This window comes from Cydia amplana, chromosome 1 (assembly GCF_948474715.1).
Source record: "Cydia amplana chromosome 1, ilCydAmpl1.1, whole genome shotgun sequence".
Lineage (NCBI taxonomy): Eukaryota > Metazoa > Arthropoda > Insecta > Lepidoptera > Tortricidae > Cydia > Cydia amplana.
This window is the reverse complement of record NC_086069.1, coordinates 6,556,570-6,575,968: the sequence shown is the minus strand read 5'-3', so window position 1 is coordinate 6,575,968 and position 19,399 is coordinate 6,556,570. Positions and strand designations below refer to the sequence as shown.

At 37.2% G+C, this 19,399-nt stretch overlaps 1 protein-coding gene across 1 annotated transcript; it reads left to right on the top strand.

Annotated features, from left to right (window-relative positions):
* Positions 1-1,080: 1,080 nt before the first annotated feature.
* LOC134652757 (mitochondrial glutamate carrier 1-like) lies at positions 1,081-14,078 on the top strand. The gene is made up of 7 exons (XM_063507922.1): positions 1,081-1,159; positions 5,001-5,135; positions 5,851-6,000; positions 9,279-9,412; positions 11,594-11,792; positions 12,202-12,342; positions 13,878-14,078. Exons 1-7 carry the CDS (start codon positions 1,104-1,106, stop codon positions 14,017-14,019), a joined length of 957 nt encoding a protein of 318 aa, XP_063363992.1. The 5' UTR covers positions 1,081-1,103; the 3' UTR covers positions 14,020-14,078.
* The last annotated feature ends 5,321 nt before the right edge of the window (positions 14,079-19,399 follow it).

Sequence of the window (19,399 nt, the reverse complement as noted above, 5' to 3'; positions counted from 1 at the left end):
AGGTTGTTCAAACTTTGTCGACAGTCGTGTACTCACAGAGGTACAATAATATAGATGGTCAACCAAATTTTGTCAGTAAAAAAAGGCGCGAAATTAAAATTTTCTATGGGACGATATCCCTTCGCGCCTACATTTTTCAAATTTGCCGCCTTTTTCTACTGACAAGATTTGGGGTCAACCAAGTATAGATGAAATAGGGACCGAACGAGATGCACTTATGGAACTTTCAGTAGGAGTAGCAGAGAAAGCGCTATTCTTGTTTGTATTTGTCAGTCTCACTTATTATTTCTCACCGTTTAGTATGGTTTATGGTGGGCAGCAAATAACCATACCATGATTGTTTTGTCTCATTGCGTATGTTCTGTCCCTTACGGATAAGCTCATCAATAGGATCCTTGGTCTAAGATATAGGATCCTACCATCTATGCGTGTAGTATACCCTTTAGCGACCGTTTCGTGTATGATGGGTTTTAATTTGACGTTTCGTTTCATCTACCACGGCTTCTGCTTTGACAGTATCAATGTATCAATCAATCATGTCATGTAGTTGGACTTCAATTCAACTAGCTGTCGGCTTTCAGCTTTAATTTTTCTCTTCCCATCAGTCAAGATTTAAATTTCCTGTGATCAAATTATAATAAATATGCTATAAATTTAGTGAAATTCGTGTGAAAATATAGGTTCGTAGTGCTGGTTACGTAAAATTAGTGAGCTATGTTATGATTGACTCACATTTTAAAATCTAAATTTTTATTGAAAATTGGATTCAGTTCTTTAGATCGTGTGTGTAGTAAATTGTGGAATCAGCTGTGAAGTTTAATGTTACTCCAGTTTAATTAAAGTATTGTAGTGTTTATTGGCATTCCTTTAGGAACTTGGAGTAAGAGAACATTATTGATTTCTGTCGATTACTCACGGAATTTACGAGAATGTTGTGCATTTTGGTTATTTTATTCTGAAATACAAAATAATATTTTTTTCATTAATACAGGACGGAATGACTGAAAAATAAAACTATTATTTTAAGCATTCAACTTTCAAACCCGCATATGTATGCTAATTTCATGTTTTGTTCATCAGAAACAAGAAAAATAAGCACAAAAATGGGTACTGTAAAAGCAGCTCCAAAGGAACAACCAAAAATACCTCCACCGCCACAGTGAGTATATTCCAAATATTAATATGCATATACAACACATACACATAGGCACTACAAGTACCTCCTTCAAGCACACTTACTTTATGTAAGTGTGTGGCTGATTGTGTTTAAATATTTCTATTTCTACCAACAGGTTTTTTTAAGACTTGTCATTGTAAAACTTGCCAGCTCTTGTATTTTACGATCTTGCATTGATGTATATTTCAGGACAGGCCTTACGGGCATTAAAAATGGTACTAGTTCAGCGGTGTCACTCACAAATTCGAGCCAGTTGTGCAGTCTAACGCATCTACATAGTTGCAACCAATCACGCACGTGATACTAACTCATCAACCAATCGCTTTGTAGCAGTGTCACACCGCTGTACTAGCCGCATTCTTATTGCCCATATTTAAGGCCAGTACATCAATGCAATCTTGACATTACATCCTTGTTTGGAATAGTATAACCTATTCTGCAATTGTATCACAAATAACCATTGCATGATTGGTACAATCATGAGAAATATTTTACAATTGAAGCAAGCCCTTGTAACTATACTCTAGTTAATAAATCTAGATACTTCTGCTATGTCACAAAATACTATCATACATATCTGAAAAAAGGTACTTTATTACTCAAAACTTCTTAACCAACACAGTTATGATAGATCAAAATCATCTGATCATATGCTGGTAATAGGGTTATCATGTATCACTTTTTATCTGCTAATAGTTCAGATAGTTTTTACACTACTTTAATAGTTCAAACCTATTGGACTAGTGATAACCTGTCCAGCCTGTCCTATTTATTTATAGAATATGCTTCTTTTATAATATTAGTATTTTGTATACTAACTGTGAGTACTGTGACTAGTTTGTAGACTTTGTAGTCAAGGCTACATTACATGTGTTTAGTGCTTAACTTGGTTTATTATGCTAATATCAGTAACAAAATGTTTATGGATAATTAAGAAACTGACATAAATAGGGGAGACTGGGGAGGCTTGATCCTAGGGGAGACTTGGTCCCCTAAATTATATTATAAAGTTACTTATATTAAATTTTAAATAGATCTACTTAGAGTAGCCTTTCTAATTTATATTCTGCAGATAACTAGGATGGATTATATAAAAAAAAAAGATTGATTTAGGTACCTATTAAATACATCTCTCATATGATTTCAAACAATACAATACTATTTTATTGCACACATCTAACACAAAAAAAATTGACTACCTACAGATGAATAGATGCACTAAAGTCTATTTTTTTATTCGGTAGAGTAAAATGACATTTCATAGTATGAAATGACACATGATGTTCATACTATAAAATGTCATTTTAGTCTACCGAATAAAAAAATAGACTTTAGATGCAGCTATAGTCATAGGTAAAGAACTTAGCTGAAGCCCCTCTTGTGTGTTTGTTTGAAGTGTTTGGACAGACATGCCATCATTTTGAAATTTATATCATGACATAACATAAGATTTGTAATTCTGTCCAAGTGTCAGACCGAATGCGTGACGCGTCACGAATAATGGAGGGTTCCGTACCGTAGGTACGTAAAGCAAATAAAAGAAAAAACTGCGTATATTCGCAAAATATCTTTTCCCTCTCTAAGTTTCGAACCACGGTCCATGTCACCCAAAAATATGAAGAAAATCATAATACTTTTTTGTGAAGTTTAATAAAGACTTAATTTTCGCAAAAGACATCTCTTAATACTTTAATAATTTATGTCTGCCTATTGTGATGAACAGGAAATATGGAACGCATGGCCTGACACACTCTTGGCATTTTTTAAAGATCTAGCGAAAGATGTCCCACATGTTGGAATTTGCTAAACATCCGACTTAGTAAAATCTATGGAGAGCCTCCTAAAATATTTTTTGTAGTGGTAGGTAAATACACAAAACGCACTTCCAGATGAAATACCTATTTTTAACATATTACGCCATGTCCGTCTGCCTGTTGTATGTTACAGGCATTTTACAAGGTTTCCGTTTATGTCATTTTGGCTACGGAACCCTAAAAAATTACACAAGAATCACAAGAACTACAATACACTACACTGCTATCGCAGAAGTATGCAAGAATTTGTAAAGTAGCTACATAATACATAGCTAATAGCTGATTTACCCACCCACTACCTACGAGTTTAAATGTTTCATGTGTCAATGATGAGACAATGGTTTTGGCACATAATATATATCTCTTAATTGTAAAAAAAAATCTATTTCAGTGTTTTACGATGTCCTTCCGCTAGTCCCACTCTTAATACTACTACAAGTCAACAACAAATGCTACTTATGTAGCGTCTGCTAGTATTTTTATTTTATTTTTAGGAGATTAATCATAAGCAGAAGGGTTTAAAATAAGACAATAGTATTGTCGATGAACATTTACATTAAGTATCTCATATTTTTATGAAACCACAAACTAAGTATCGTACATGATTACAACGAAAAACATTGTCTTAATACGAAGAGGAAAATGGTTCTGGACATGGTTTATGTTGATAGCGTTTTTATCATACGCGACAACGCAAGTCATGTTTACCGGTGTATGTCCATTGTCGTTGCGGATAAGACAAATGTTTCGTTCTGACCATTATGTAAGTGCAATAACGAAGTAGTGCTCGTGTTATCCGTAGCGACAAATGAAAAACACACACCATAATAGGCCGACGAAACTTTGTATCAGCTCCAGAGCGTGAAATCAATTATTTACGTAATATTTACAATAATGTGTTACCCACGGCTTACTGAAATGCAGTCTCAAGTATGAACTATTCGCATTTTTCCTTGATATTCAGCAATATTGCTATTTTACTTGGCACGCAGCCCGATTGCCTAGCGTACAGTAGGTTGGTACCAGACACTCGTTTGGCAATGGCAGCAATAACATTAATAAAGCCGTACCGTTGTCACAATATGGGACAAGCTCAGGGACTTTTTAATGACCGCCACGCTTCATCGTTACGTGTATTTAATAGAACTCATTAAAACTGTGAACAAGAGTAGGTAGAGCAAATAGGTACATAATAGGCGAGTCTTAGTCACAGAGAAACGTTTTCTATTCTTTTAATTTAATTATAAATATCTGGGAGACCCAGCTGTGTTTGGAAAACATATAAAAACTCAAAAGTTGCGCGTTTTTCCAGATATAAGACCTAGCTAGATCGATTTTTCGCCCCCGAAAACCCCCATAACCTAGCAAATTTCATCGAAATCATTAGGGCCGTTTCAGAGATCCCCGAAATATATATATGGATATAATGGATAGGTATACAAGAATTGCTCGTTTAAAGGTATAAGATAACATTAATAACGTAAAAAGAAATTTTAATAAATTAACATTTGGGGACATCTAGAAATAAAATAGATACCCACGTATCTAAATGTAATAGGTAGGTTCAACTGTAAAAAAGCATGCCGTGCTAATATATCAAATTTTAACAAGAATTTAATATGTAGGTTATAGATATAAGTAATGAAGGCAAAAAGCGTCGTTGTAGCTTCGTTGATGCTGATAGTCTCGTCCTCCTAAACATAGAAAAGTGGAACGAATAACTAGGTATATACTACCATTTGCTGAACTTGAACTATCTCTGACCAGCTATCATGGTTGCATTTTTATCACCTGTCATGCTGTGCGTCACTTTCGCACTTACATATTTTTTAGACAGCCATGGTGACAAATGATAAAGAGCCGGCTATCTTAGCCCTACTGGAAGATTCTATAGATGACATTGGATGTTATTGGTGTGACATGACACATGACTATGGTTAATGAATTGTTGCTGCTTCAGTAGCCGTTTGTTCCCTCTGACTGCTCACTGACGAGTGCTTTGTTTTCAGGCTACTACCAAAGATTATAAATGGCGGCATTGCGGGTATCATCGGCGTGTCCGTGGTGTTCCCCATCGACTTGGTGAAGACGCGGCTGCAGAACCAGGTCATCAGCCCCAGTGGCGAGAAACAGTACAAAAACATGTCAGTAGCATACCTATGTTAAACAACAACAACACTAGGTTTTAAGAGGACGCGTAAAGACAGGAAATTGGAAGGGAACAACACATATTGCGCGGTGCGCGAAATATGCGACGAAAAATAAGGTCACTGCGCCGATTTTTAACGTTTTACCTCAATTTTAGGTCATCGGAACTTACTTTTCAATAGTACGTCACTAGCCTATTACATCTCAAAATTAAAGGCATCATTTCAACTCGGTTTTGTCTAACCACCAGACAGTGTCCAGTTCGGTCAAGGATACTACATACCTATGTATAATAGGACATTTCATTAATATTTTATATCAATAAAATATACCTAGATAACCAAGATTTATCAAGGTTTTATCAGATGTGACTTAGGGGTTCCATAAAGAATATTTTGCAAAGCACTTCACTTATGAAGATGAGTTTACATAGCAACACAGATTACTTTTTGTAATATGAAATGACGCGTAAGGGTCAGATCAGTTGCGTTTCTGTCCACCTGTCTCACGAGCGGCTGATAAGCGGCTTTGGCAAACGCGTAGAGTTGGACGGGCGTATAGAGTTGGTACATCGAGTCGTGCCGATCTGTCCTCACCCAACAAGCGCTTAAGATGCGTTACCCGTGCTAGTTTTATTTCGATATCACCAATTATGGTTCTTTTATGAAATAATAAAAACATTCCCTAAACACAACATTGAATTGCTTACAGGTTGGATTGTTTTAAGAAAACATACGCCCAAGAGGGATACTTCGGCATGTACCGCGGTTCGGCGGTGAACATCATACTCGTCACGCCCGAGAAAGCCATCAAGCTGGCTTGCAACGATATGTTCCGCTACTACCTTACTTTGCCTGATGGGTAATTTTATTCCTACACTACTCTACAGCACAGCGTATGGCAAATGCCTTAAGAGGTTACTATACTTCGTTTTTTTTAGGATTAGAAAAAGAATAGGGGATCTTGACGTGTTTCTTTATTGAAAAATACTTTTAATAAATAACTTACAACAAATATGTATCAATGTTATAGCATATTATATTAATTTACATTCTTTTGGTTTCATTAGTAATAGTTGCTATTTTTTTAAAGCGTTTTTTAATAAAAAGACACGTCAAGATTGTGTAGTCTTTTCCAATGCTAAAAAACGAGGTATAATGACTAACCAAGTTTCCGACGAAATAAACCACGATCTATTTAGCTGGAAACCAGCAATAGTACATTCAATAATGTAGTCGAGGTCGAGGTTCGGAAGTAGCTACTTGCAGGCTGAGGATTCGTTTTAAACGGACGACCTTGGGAGTCCGTTTAATTGAATCCGAAGCCAGCAAGTAGCCTTCCAGCCGAGTCATATATAGTGCTTTTCTCAAAAATGGTGCAGGAAATAGAAATATTTTACAGAAGCAACGTTCTAATTTTCACAAAAAATAGTTAAAAAAGTGTATTTTTCTTCTGAAAATACGCCAACGTATTTGAGACACCTAAATAAGTAGTCGCGGTACCAACATTATAATAATAAGTGCTGATCATCTGTTTGGCTGTTTAATGGACCTATGCCTCATTCGATATGGCCATTTAAAGTTTTAAAAAGATGGAATTTGTATGCAACATTGCAGTCCCGAAATCGAGACTGCAATGTTTTTAACTTTTTAATTTTTTGAATGACCATAAACTACGTACTTCGCGACCTATTTTTTAACCGGAAACGTCGACTTTGCCGTCCATTTTTGAGAAAATATATTTGCCGAAAGCTTTGTTGCGACCGTGTGGCTACCCCTTTAGTTTGAAACCTACTAACGGATTCCATTATCGCGGGCGCAACATTTAGACTCTCTCAAGGCTTCCTATTAACTAAATGAGGAATCATCATACATATACATATAATATATATAATATGTACCTCTTGCGTCCTATTGGTTGAAGGGCTACGTTGTAATCTGTTTTTTATATAAATAAGCAAAAGGGACACATTTTTTTTTCTTGCGCCCGTGCTGTTTTGTTCCGCACTTCACAAGGTATTCTCAGGGTAAATTACAATCATACAACTTGAGATCTTTTCATGACTATATTGCATAAAGTAGGTAAACGAGATAAACGAGATACTTTGCTCATGTTTTTTCTATTATATTTTATATGTTAATAAATTATAATCTCGGAATAATAAACCAACAGGAAGCGCCATTAACAGGCGTTCCCCTCTGCCAAAAGTCGGCGGCCGCCGGTCAAGGAGGTTATATAAAACTAGTTGCCATAAGTCATACGCTATTCAGCAAACGTCAGTCTAAGCGGAATGTTAGGAGCAGAAAATGCCGAATTGTAGCGTTTTCTCCTTTAAAAACCGATCGGAAACATCTAGCGTACTTAAATAACACGTTTCTTTTCATATGTAAGTACTATTACATGTAAATATTATGAAATAGTGCACTAATTTAGCAAAAAACTAAAAAACATTGTCAATCTGAAAGTGATACCACTTCATGGTACTAGATCTAATTTAGGGTAAAATTTAAAGAAGACTTTCTAAATATTCATTAGGTATACCTAACTTCTAATTTGCGTTGCTTATTGTTATATAATTTATATAACACATTATTTTTCTAAAACACCTTATTTTTATATCAACATAATCCATTCAATGAAATAAATAGTATCAATCATAAATAACGTGATATTACCGATATAGGGTCATTGTGCTAGTTTCCGCCCATGCTCTAGTCTCTAGTTTTCGTCCACATGACAGATTAGCAAATAACTTATTTGATATTTAATTTGCTACTTGCCAAATACATTTTTTATGTAGATAGATATATTGTCTCGACATTAAGGATTGCATTAAGTCCAAATTTGTGCAGCAATGTAGATTTATATTCAATTTCGTCAAGTGGACGAAAACTAGAGCTGGACGAAAACTAACGCACCTACCCTACTACTGTTTGAAAATTCATTTTTCTCTTAGTTTCTATCGTATATTTTTTATTTGACATGTCGAACGTTTGTATTGTAATTTATTTATTTTAAGGTATTTACTGCCGTCATTTTCCATAAATAGGCACTTTTAATTTATTACTCTGGTATCACTCTACCATAGTTAGTGATGGGACACCATAAAAACCAATATCGATAAAATCTATATGAACATTATAAATATATTGTTATTTTGATTTATTTTTTTAGATTTCCAAAAGATGCAATAAATTTTAAACATAAGTAGTTTTCAGCTTATCAAGCCATCGAAAACCTAAAAATATTGCAATATCAGTCACGTTTTAAACATCTAAAACTGCATAAATAAGTTTGTAATTCCATATAAATATATGCTATTACAAAGTTACTGTTGCAGTTCCTACAAATAGTAGGTAAAGTAAAGGTACACTACGATGTATGTACGATGTGAGTATGAATAAAGATCTGTTTAGTTATGATATGTGTGTACATAGTACGGGTATGAGTACCCGAAAGAAGGACTGTCTACAAAAAGAGATGAGATCCCATCAAAAACATTACATGTAAAAAGGTGCAAGTCTCGCAACGCTTCTACTACAAAAAAGTTTTGACATGTAATGCTAATGTGAAACCAAGTCGGTTATTTTAATCAGTGCCAGGGGGTGTTAAAACCGTGTCAATAAGATATCTTTTCTTTGTAATACATATAATGACTTGGCAATCGCACATAATGCTTTACTCTTACCGTACTCGTAAATATATGTAATGCTCAAAATACAATTAGCGCTAGCGTTATGTTCAATTAGAATCATTTTTAATAGGTGACGATGATCCTCATGTCAGTTAAAATTCAGTCAATAAAATATCGACAATATTATCGACAAGTCCCTCGCACTTCTACGTTTACTTAGAACTGACATCATCTCGTTCACGGACAGGGTTGTCTGTGTTTGTTCTTGTATTTGTGTGAATATAGTTTATGCTAGTGTTTGATAATTTTGTCGTGTGCGTGTGTAGCGACGCATGCAAAAAATGCATTAGTGTTTACATTATTTGTGTGCGTTCCTCGCCCCCCGCGCCGAAAACGGCAGAATTTTTCACATAGAAATTAGTGCGTGTCACCACTCCATATTGGATTATTACTCCGAGATTATAATCGAGGTATATAACCCGATATTTACGACGATGTCTTGCAGGACCCTGCCGATTTTCCGTCAGATGATCGCGGGCGGCGCGGCGGGCGCGTGCCAGATCGTCATCACCACGCCCATGGAGCTGCTGAAGATCCAGATGCAGGACGCGGGCCGCCTGGCGGCGCAAGCGAAAAAAGGTCAGCCCTTAACGTTCCACTTAGAGTGAGACAAATATAGTATGCATGCTTGGCGCTTTTAAGCTGGCCATACACACTAGGGTATGCCTGCACAGTTTTACCTGTACAGTTAAACTGCACAGGTAAACCCTAGCTGGGTGGAGCACACACACGGCAGCGGTAAACCTGCACAAACTCTCAGTTGTGTAGCCATGGCACCGTCGTCAGCTGTGCTTGATGTTGACGCAGCACTATATGAACGTTATTGTTTTTAATTATAAAGCGCAAGAAAGACAAAAAATAACGACTTCGGGGTTGGTCCTATAATAAAAGTAGTTCAATATGAGTATGACCTACATTATCCACACCTCAGAGTATGGTCAGACATATGGTACCAAATCATCATGTATTCAAGGTTAAAAAAATAATACAAGAATAAAAAACATGTTTTATCATCAGGGGAATTAGGCAGGGCTCTGATTTATAAAGTTAATTTAACTCAACTAGCGTTTCATTCCGCTTACGAGACTGCGATCAACTGAGGCCTGCGCAGGCGAACGCCACACACGCTCAGTTTTAACTATACAGTTCAAGGGCACACAGGTAAAAAATATCTATTTTCATATTCGCGCAGGTCAACTGTGCAGTCGTAGAAAACTGCACAGTCGAATGCCACACACGCTCCTTTTTACCTGCGCAGTTGAACTGTACAGGTAAAACTGCGCAGGCGTACCCTAGTGTGTATGGCCAGCTTTAGTGCTGCTCTTCGTGTGCGTGAGAACTCATGAAACGCTCATCACGTTGGTTAAAACAAAAGTGTAACGGTTGGCGTCAGCGTGCACGCTCGGTGCGTGTGTTCCGCGGCCCTCGGGTCCGGGTAATGCCTGGATCACACCTAACAAGTATAGCAGCGAGTCAGTGTCCTGTCATAAGGCGAAGAACCCACGTAACGGCGCTGTAGGACGGTGCAGGCCTGTGGCAAACCGCCTACACTGCGTACGAGGCGGTTTGCCTACACCGTGATACGACGTTTCGCGCCGCGCCACCGCCGTGCCGCGCGGCCGCGGCGCAGCGCGCAGCGGTGCCACGCCGCTAAGTGGATTCTTCGCCTAAGGCCTAAGGCTTAAAAGCCTTTAGCCCCTTTAGCGAAATAATTTTTAGCTTATAAGATTTTTATTATTGTATGTATGTTAGTTTGTAAGGTATGTATCTATGGGCCTTAGTTGCATGACAATAAATGATATTTGATTTTTTGATTTGATTTTGATTTAACGCACAGTGGGAATATATTTCCATAACATATTAAACTTGTATAATTTTTCGATAGAGTTCGAAGAGGTTAATGTTAATAATATGCATTCAAGATTCCGTTGGAAAAATCGAAAAGTTTTATTAACACGGGTGTTATATACTTCTTTAATCACCATGACGTGCAGATGATGTGATATATTTTATACCATTCGTGCTAATTCGTCTAGCATGCTATGATGGAACGCAAACGCTTGTGTTTTTATGCAAGTATTAAGCTTGAACGTCACATCTAAACTGAGCGGTCTCGGTATTAGGATTCTCACATACTATATCATATCTATTATTTATATTGCCAGGTACGGCGTGGGTACGGCTAACTTTGAAATGGCCGCCATTCGACTATATCACTGCTCGAAGGCCAGACTCTTGGGTCTAAATGGATTATGGATTACATGTTATTGTCACAGAATAACTAATAGTACCTACTACCGTACAGAAAATTCACTCCTTCACAAAAGTCAGATTTAGGTATAAAATTACACCTATATCGCCGCCTGCAAGGAAAATTGAAACTTATAACCGCGCACGAACCGTGAATCTCCTTTGCGCGCCGCAGTTTTATGACCGAGCTATGAGTGTCGGCAAGGGGTTATCACATGACAAGTTTTTATACCTATACCCACTAATTTATTATTTTTAAGATAAGTATGTAGGAATTACAAACGTTGATTATGTAAACATACATTTTTTATCCGGAGATAGTATGTCTGATTCTCACGGAAGTAAGTTTCGGAGCCATTGTGTATTTTCAATTTTGCGCGAGCGCCACGTGACACGACTATCGTGCGCGCCGAGCGGCAGCCCACCACTTACCGCTGCCATACGCCTGTCCGATGGGCGCGGGCCAAATGTGCCTAAACTGCGGAGTGACACCCCCCTGTTATTGTGCAGAGGGCCGGAAGTTCGAGCGTCAGTCGGCGATGCAGCTGATCAACAAGCTGCTGGCCGAGCGCGGCATCATGGGGCTGTACAAGGGGCTCGGCGCCACGGCCGCCCGCGACGTGTCCTTCAGCGTCATCTACTTCCCCACCTTCGCCATCCTCAACGACATGGGGCCCAAGCAGCCCGGCGCCAGCGGCCCGCCCTTTTGGTAATACCACTCTCACACTGGCCCGCAGTCTCTTGCACACGGGGCTCGGTGTGATACCCTGTTAGGGCACAGCGATTTACCCAAATACTAAGGGTGGATCAATTATTTCTTGTTGTTATTCTGTCCGGTCAGCCAAGAGACAATAGTAGCATAGTTTGTTAGAAGACATTGTCCACCACCTTCTTCCGACACGCTTGGTAGACGACCCTCAATGGAAAGGGTTTATAAGTATCACAAAAAAGCGTATTTGGTGAATTTAAATGCTTAAAAATCAGGTTTTAAAGAGTGACCCAGGAGAACGTAACCATGGCAACGAGTGACAAGAAAAAGTTGATTCACCCCTAAATTAACGATTACTACAATGTGCATTATAAAATCCTTGTTCGTGAACCGTGTTGTGTTGGTGCAGGTGGTCGTTTATATCGGGGTGCGTCGCGGGCTCGTCGGCCGCGCTGGGCGTCAACCCGCTCGACGTGGTGAAGACGCGCATGCAGACGCTCACCAAGGGCGCGGGCGAGCGCCAGTACACCGGCATCGTCGACTGCGTCACGTGAGTACCCTGGCCTGGCCTGGCCTGGCCTGGCCTGGCCTGGCCTGGGTGTGGCCACCCTGCTAAACCCCCATTGTTAAAGTGGTATTCACATTCACAATTAAATAAAGTAAACTTTGTGTTGGAGAAATGTGAATGAAAAACTGTGAGATAAAAGTAAGCTTAATTCATAATATGTAGTATATTGTGCAACAGGAAAATTCAAGGGCCGAAGTTACAAAACGAAACAAAATTGAGTTTTGTAAAGACATGCCCGAGAATTTTAATACCTAATATTTAGTAATTAAGTACCGTTGCACACAATATTTTTTCTAAGATAGCAGCAAACACCTAAAATTATAAATAAAATCAAATTAAGTACATAATTGTTTGTAGATCTTTGGCTGGAAGTCAGAATTAAAAATACACTACACTCATTATTACATAGACATAGACTAATTTTATTTAGCTTCACTGCGTATATAAATGCCTACCTATCTTCTTTGTATAGTGCTTCACATGTTTTTGAACCACTTCCCGGTATCTGATTCAGTTGAAATTTGGAGTACTATCGTAATTCCGGTGACAATGCTAAAATGGAGCTGATCTGATGATGCAGTTGGTAGGTCTCCAAAGGAACTCTTCGATAGAAAAACACAAACACATTGAGTTTTGACTCGTTATAGTTTGTTTTTTTTTTAGCATTAGAATGAAATTGCAAGAAGGTAAGCAATCTTGACATGTCTTTAATTGAAAAACGCTTTTTAAAAATCAAAAACTATTATGAAAGCAGAAGAATATAAATGGTCGTATTAGATTCATAATTGTTACATATTTGCCGTAACTTATTTTAAAAATGTGTTTTTCAAATAAAAGACACATCAAGATTGTTCACCTTATTTCTAATGCTAAAAACGAAACGGAACTATAGAAAGGTTTCAAGCAGTACTCGATAGACATGCGAATGAGAAGAAGTACATTCAGCATTCAGCAATAAGTGTCTCAAAAAAAATTACAGTTACTTTTAACAGATACTTAGACTTAACGTCATTCGGCGATAAATGAAAACTTTTTTCAATTTGCCATTTTTGAACGCATCATATAGGTATGGCCGGTATAGAATCTCCATGCATAGAGGGTTTAAGATATGTGTGTAAATAAAAACCGGCCAAGTGCGAGTCGGACTCGCGCACGGAGGGTTCCGCACCATCAACAAAAAATAGAGCAAAATAAGCAAAAAAACGGTCACCCATCCAAGTACTGACCCCGCCCGACGTTGCTTAACTTCGGTCAAAAATCACGTTTGTTGTACGGGAGCCCCACTTAAATCTTTATTTTATTCTGTTTTTAGTATTTGTTGTTATAGCGGCAACAGAAATACATCATCTGTGAAAATTTCAACTGTCTAGCTATCACGGTTCGTGATATACAGCCTGGTGACAGACGGACGGACGGACGGACGGACAGCGGAGTCTTAGTAATAGGGTCCCGTTTTTACCCCCCTAAAAAGTATAGATTAACATTGGCGTGCGTTTGAAACAATGCCGTGGTCGCAGGTCGACGCTGCGGAACGAGGGCATCACGGCGTTCTTCAAGGGCGGCGCCTGCCGCATGATGGTGATCGCGCCGCTCTTCGGCATCGCGCAGACCATCTACTACATCGGCATCGCCGAGTCTCTGCTCGGCTACCCCAGATAAACTATGACCACTACCTAAAACGCATAACTATCTACGATTTTATTACCTATAATCAGCCTATGGCTGATTGTAATCGATGGGTGGTCGTTTGAGTATTTTATTGATATGACTTCTTGTTAATCGTTTACTAAATATGGTGCAAATCGATGGAAACAAAAATTGCAGATTACTAGTTCTCTTCGGTGAGTAAATGTGCTTTCATTGAACCAGGGAGCTGCGTGAGCCGGTCGACGCTGGCGTCACTTACCGGTCAGGATGTATTAAAATCATGCAAAATTATTTAATAAAACATATTTCAATATTAAATTAACAGCAGAAGTCACAATAAATTGATATTGTACAGTCAGCAGCAGAAGTTGCTAAGCGAGCGAGGTGTTCAAAATTACCTTGACACGCTCTTATTCTCTTAACAATAAAGTCGCGTCAAGATAAGTTTGAACACCTGGCCCGCTTAGCAATTTCTACTGCTGACTTTACAATTATGATATTAAAAGCAGAAAGAACATCGTTCAGAAACTTTATACACTTATTATTATTGTTAAAAATCAATTGTATTCGTTTTAAGCCCTTCTGTTACGCTTATAGCTCAATTGTTTTAAATTTAGGTACTTTAAGTTACATTAGTCAATAGCAATTAAAAGTGATATTACTTTATTTATTGTTACCGTAATTTTATTATTACTATTGCTGAAGTTAGGGCTCGCTGAACAATGAAATTTAATGAAATGTATATTTTTTTAGTTTCACACACTACGCGTGAGCTCTTAGATATCTTGTTACGCAAAATTGCAAATCCGTATTAAACAACACAGATGTCTGTAACTATAAAAACAAAACGATGAACGTGGATTCTCCATTTCAATACACTATAAGTTCCAGGCTGTGTCGTGTGTATATTGTATTGTTATTTTAATTAAATTATTATTATATTTATTGCTTCTTTTACATAATATAATATATATTTTTAGCCAAGGATGAGAAATATTATGAAGTAAAATGATTATGATAGTGAAGTTCTGTCTAACAGAGCATTCTCCTAAATACATCGGTCGTCCATTATTAAATTTAGTCGCTTGTTTGTGTCTTTAGAGATGTTGATATGTTTTATCAGTGATGATGACAATAATACCTATCATGTGCGTAAAATAGCGAACTAGGTAGCATGAAATTAACTTAGTACGTGTCCAATTTTATCTATGTCAATTGAATGATGCATGTGGTGAGTTACTGTAGAATACGATTGTCATCTCGATTGTTACTGATAAGACAATCATATAATATTATCACACTGCCAATATACATAGACAAGCATTGCGTTATCAAAACTAGGGTGTGTAAGTACACAATGTCTAATTACTAGATTTCGTAAATCTATTGACACATTGCACATAATCTAGTCTAAGACAGAGTTCTTACCACCAAACAAAATATTCTTCGTTGAATATTGAGCATAGTGAATTGCGTGCTGTAGTAATCAAATTGCAATACACTTGGTAAATTAATTCATAAAAATTAGAAACATAAATATCTACGTAGTTCAGTATCGAAGCACCCTGCATTTATATCTTAACTAGTACATGTAGGAAGACAAGTTCACAGTACAATAAAAGTCACTAGAATTATTAAAGTGAAGTTAGGTGTCGTAAAAATGTATTTTGTTTGCATGCCTACATGTTTACGTCTGCGTTATTGAATAACCGTGTTACAAATATATAATCCTTATTATGTAAAGATATCATAAAGACAATAATATGCCAACTTTGTTAAAACCATTGTAAATGTGTTTGTGGTATTATGTATAAGGTAAATTTAATGTACACGGTCAAGGCGGGAACAGTGGCTCTGTTCCCGCAAAAAAAATGTAACTTGGTCTTCTAATACTAGGCAATAACTATCGTTGTCTTATAACAATATTTTCTTTATATATTATAAAGTAGGCGTGAAAATTTACAATTTCGAAAAATGCTCATGTTTGAAAAAAACCCATGTGGAGGATAAAATAAAAATCTGAAATGTTCCAACCAACATCTTCGTTAATCAGGTTTAGTAAGTTTCATTTTGTTATTTCCACTCACATAGGATTTTTTTAAGTGCTACTTTGAAAATTATCTAATGCTTTTAAAGTGATAATTTAAAGGTTTTCATAATTCACAATTTATGGGCCTTCGAAAGGGCACTGCTCGGAAATTAAAAGATAAAAAAATGGTGGTGGTTTATCCTTCCTGACACCATAAGGATAGTTCTAATTTTTTTTATTCAAATTAAAAAGCTCGGCACCCCCCTTTTGTTGAAATCAGATGGATGGCTCAATAGCCTGTCTCACATTAGAATTAGGTTGAGTGAGCAACTATACCCGGCTATTTTTTTCCGAGTCACTGTTCCCTCCTTGACCTTACATATATGTCATAAGTCATAATCATGTCAATTATACTAGGTATCTCCTTCCATGACTTCCCTCGAGGATTCTCCAATCTACATTAATAATTCGAAATGGAATGTGTTTCAGTTTGCAATACCAAAGGCCATACCTAAATTATTGTATTGCAAAAGAACAGGATTGATTACAGCACCAGTGTCTGTACTTAATTTTTTTTATATAGACACGAATTAGGTATCAAGTTACCGACAAACACTTCGGCAGCTGGTATAGGTAAAAAACTTTTCACCACACCAACTGGCTCTCTTTATTGTTCAAAAACTGATAAGAAAGTGGCATTTTATTCACATGTGAGGAAAAGTAATCAAATGCAAATTTTGAGTTGTTTTCTTATATTTGCTGGTAGAATTTACTTTTAACCCTTAAATGCATAGTGATGCATTTATACACACAACATAAACATCAAATGTTATGCATTATTAAACAAATTCTATTTGTTCTTGTATATTATTTCAATAGTAAAACTAATAAATTTTCCGAATTATTACATAAATTTACGCAGTATTTTAATTTATAAAAGTTACATTTGTTTATAGACAAAATGTCGGAAAACTTGGAAAAACCTGGAAGCTGATGATTTTTAGTATGTGATTTTGGGCAGATTTTTCGGGGTTTGTAATTATTTTATATTTACAAACTTTATCATAGAAACATCACAAATAGTGTACCTTTCTGTTGGCAGTTAAGATTTTACCTATACCCCTTACTAATAGCTTTATATTTCCAAAAATATGATTTAGACTATGCAACTTTTAACACTGATTTCGCAGTGAAAATCGATGATATCATTTTTTTTACTATTTTTCCTAGAAACGGCAAACAATTATGTGATACATATATTAATTTCGGGCAAAAAGAAAAAATCATGTATTTAAGGGTTAAATGATAAATGGTTAATAACATTCATTTTGAATCCAATTGCTTTGTTTTTCTTTGTTTTTGTTTGATATTTTACAGTTAGTATTTTCCTTGTGTTGGTGTGGTGAAAATTATTGTGTTTCACTCGGTGGCATTTGTTTAACCCTCGTACCTTGAAGCCCTCGCAACGCTCAAGACTTGCTACACTCGTGGTTCAATTTTGGAATCTTGCTCGCTCTGGTGTCAATTCAATATTAGCACGAGAGGTTATACAACAACTTTGCCCCCTTTGTAAAGCAAATAACTATGTATTACTAAAGCCCTTCTTGCGTATGTGTGTGTGCACACGTGAGTGTGAGGAAGAATCATAAGTGGTCAGGAAAAAATAAAAATTTGAAAGACAAACAAACAATGAGTTTGCAAACCATACGCAATATTATAATTTAAAAAATGGAACTTCTATTTGAACACTTTGCTCACACAGTCAAGGGGGGCTTTATCTAAGTTTTTTACCTATAACTTTGGCTATTGAATTGAAAATTTACCACTTCTCATCTAGATGAAATTAGATGTGCTTTCTTTTAGATGCATATGCCTTTAGGACCTTTAGGTAGCTATGTTGAAAATAAATATTACGTTAACAACACATGAAGTTTTATTTATAAAACTACTCAGTAAAACTGTAACATTTTTTCAAGTAGGTAACTTAAGAGTGTTAATTGTGTTATCATTATCATAATATTTATCAAATGAGCTCCGCTTCGTAGGTCCGGCTGTTTTCCTCTACAGGGGGCCTACTACGAAAACCGAAATTCGCAAATGTGGAGATCTTTCTCTTTTACCCTCATTAAGACGTAATTAGAGTGACAGAGAAAAATGCCCGCAATTGACGAACTTCGATTTTCGCGGTTATAGCCCCCCAGGTACTCAAGGTAGCATTTCTTAACCGATTTTCATGAAACTATTCGGTTCGGTTCGATAATTATTTCTACTACACTAAAAAAAAATCGACCACATGAGAATACTTTTACGAAAATAGAAAAAATAAATAAACACGATTTGAAGAACCTCAACAAATATCACGGAGGTTGTATTGAGGGGGGTCAATTTTTAGACGTGACTACACACCTGTTTCTTATTACAGTGCCATCTTTCTACAATTTTAGTAAATGATAAGCTCTTTAAATCTGTAAGTGTAATTGCTACTCATCAACAGATGGCTCTGTAACGATAGTGATGTACAAAACCGGTATTCGATTACAAAGGATTTTTATAGCAACACCGATTACCGACTCTCAAAAGCGTTTAGACTCTCGCGCGAGCCACGAGACGAGCCGCGAGCCGAGCCACGAGACGAGAGTGTAAGCGGTGGGCTCGCGGCTCGTCTCGTGGCTCGCAAGCTCGTTGAGCTAATATAATTTAAACACTAACAACACGGCATAAGGTTTATAACCGAATGACAAGCCGAACGTGAGTGTAAGCGGTGGACTCGCATCTCGTGGCGCGGCTCGCGGTTCGTCTCGTGGCTCGCGCGAGAGTCTAAACGACTATCAAACGTCAAAGAAACCGACGCTATCACAGAGTAAAAAAAAATATTGTCTGGCATCTCTTGGGAGCCACTAATACACAACCAAATAATGCTCAACCCAAGAATGTACAGCCCAATAATTGGCGTCCATGATGGACGCGGATTATTGGGCTGTACATTCCTGGGTTGAGCATTCTCGGTCCGCGCAAGTTTGGTCCGGGGCGATAATACGAAGCCACTATTTTCACAGGGCAATAATGTACGACCCCATAATTCGCGTCCACTAATTTGAGTCCCTTGGCTTTCAATTATTGGGCTGAACATTATTGGTACAGGTCGAGAAAGCCCGACCCAATAATGTACGACCCAATAATTGGAAGCCAAAAACCAGAGACATTCTTTTTTTTAAGGGAGCTGTCAAAATTAGTAGTGACGTTCTGACATGAGCTCTTGACAGCTCAAAAATAATCGGTTTTTCCAGTGACATCTATCAGTGACATTGACAGTATTGACACTTGTTGCTTAAGTTGCTTTACAATTTCTGTATCAATTTTTAT

What these genes read in the sequence shown, in the direction of transcription:
- LOC134652757 (XM_063507922.1), top strand. Translation starts at nt 1,104, where the DNA reads ATGGGTACTGTAAAAGCAGCTCCAAAGGAACAACCAAAAATACCTCCA. An exon ending in GAGAAACAGTACAAAAACAT is followed by an intron (nt 5,136 to 5,850) that starts GTCAGTAGCATA and finishes AATTGCTTACAG; the next exon opens with GTTGGATTGTTTTAAGAAAA. An exon ending in GGCATCGTCGACTGCGTCAC is followed by an intron (nt 12,343 to 13,877) that starts GTGAGTACCCTG and finishes CCGTGGTCGCAG; the next exon opens with GTCGACGCTGCGGAACGAGG.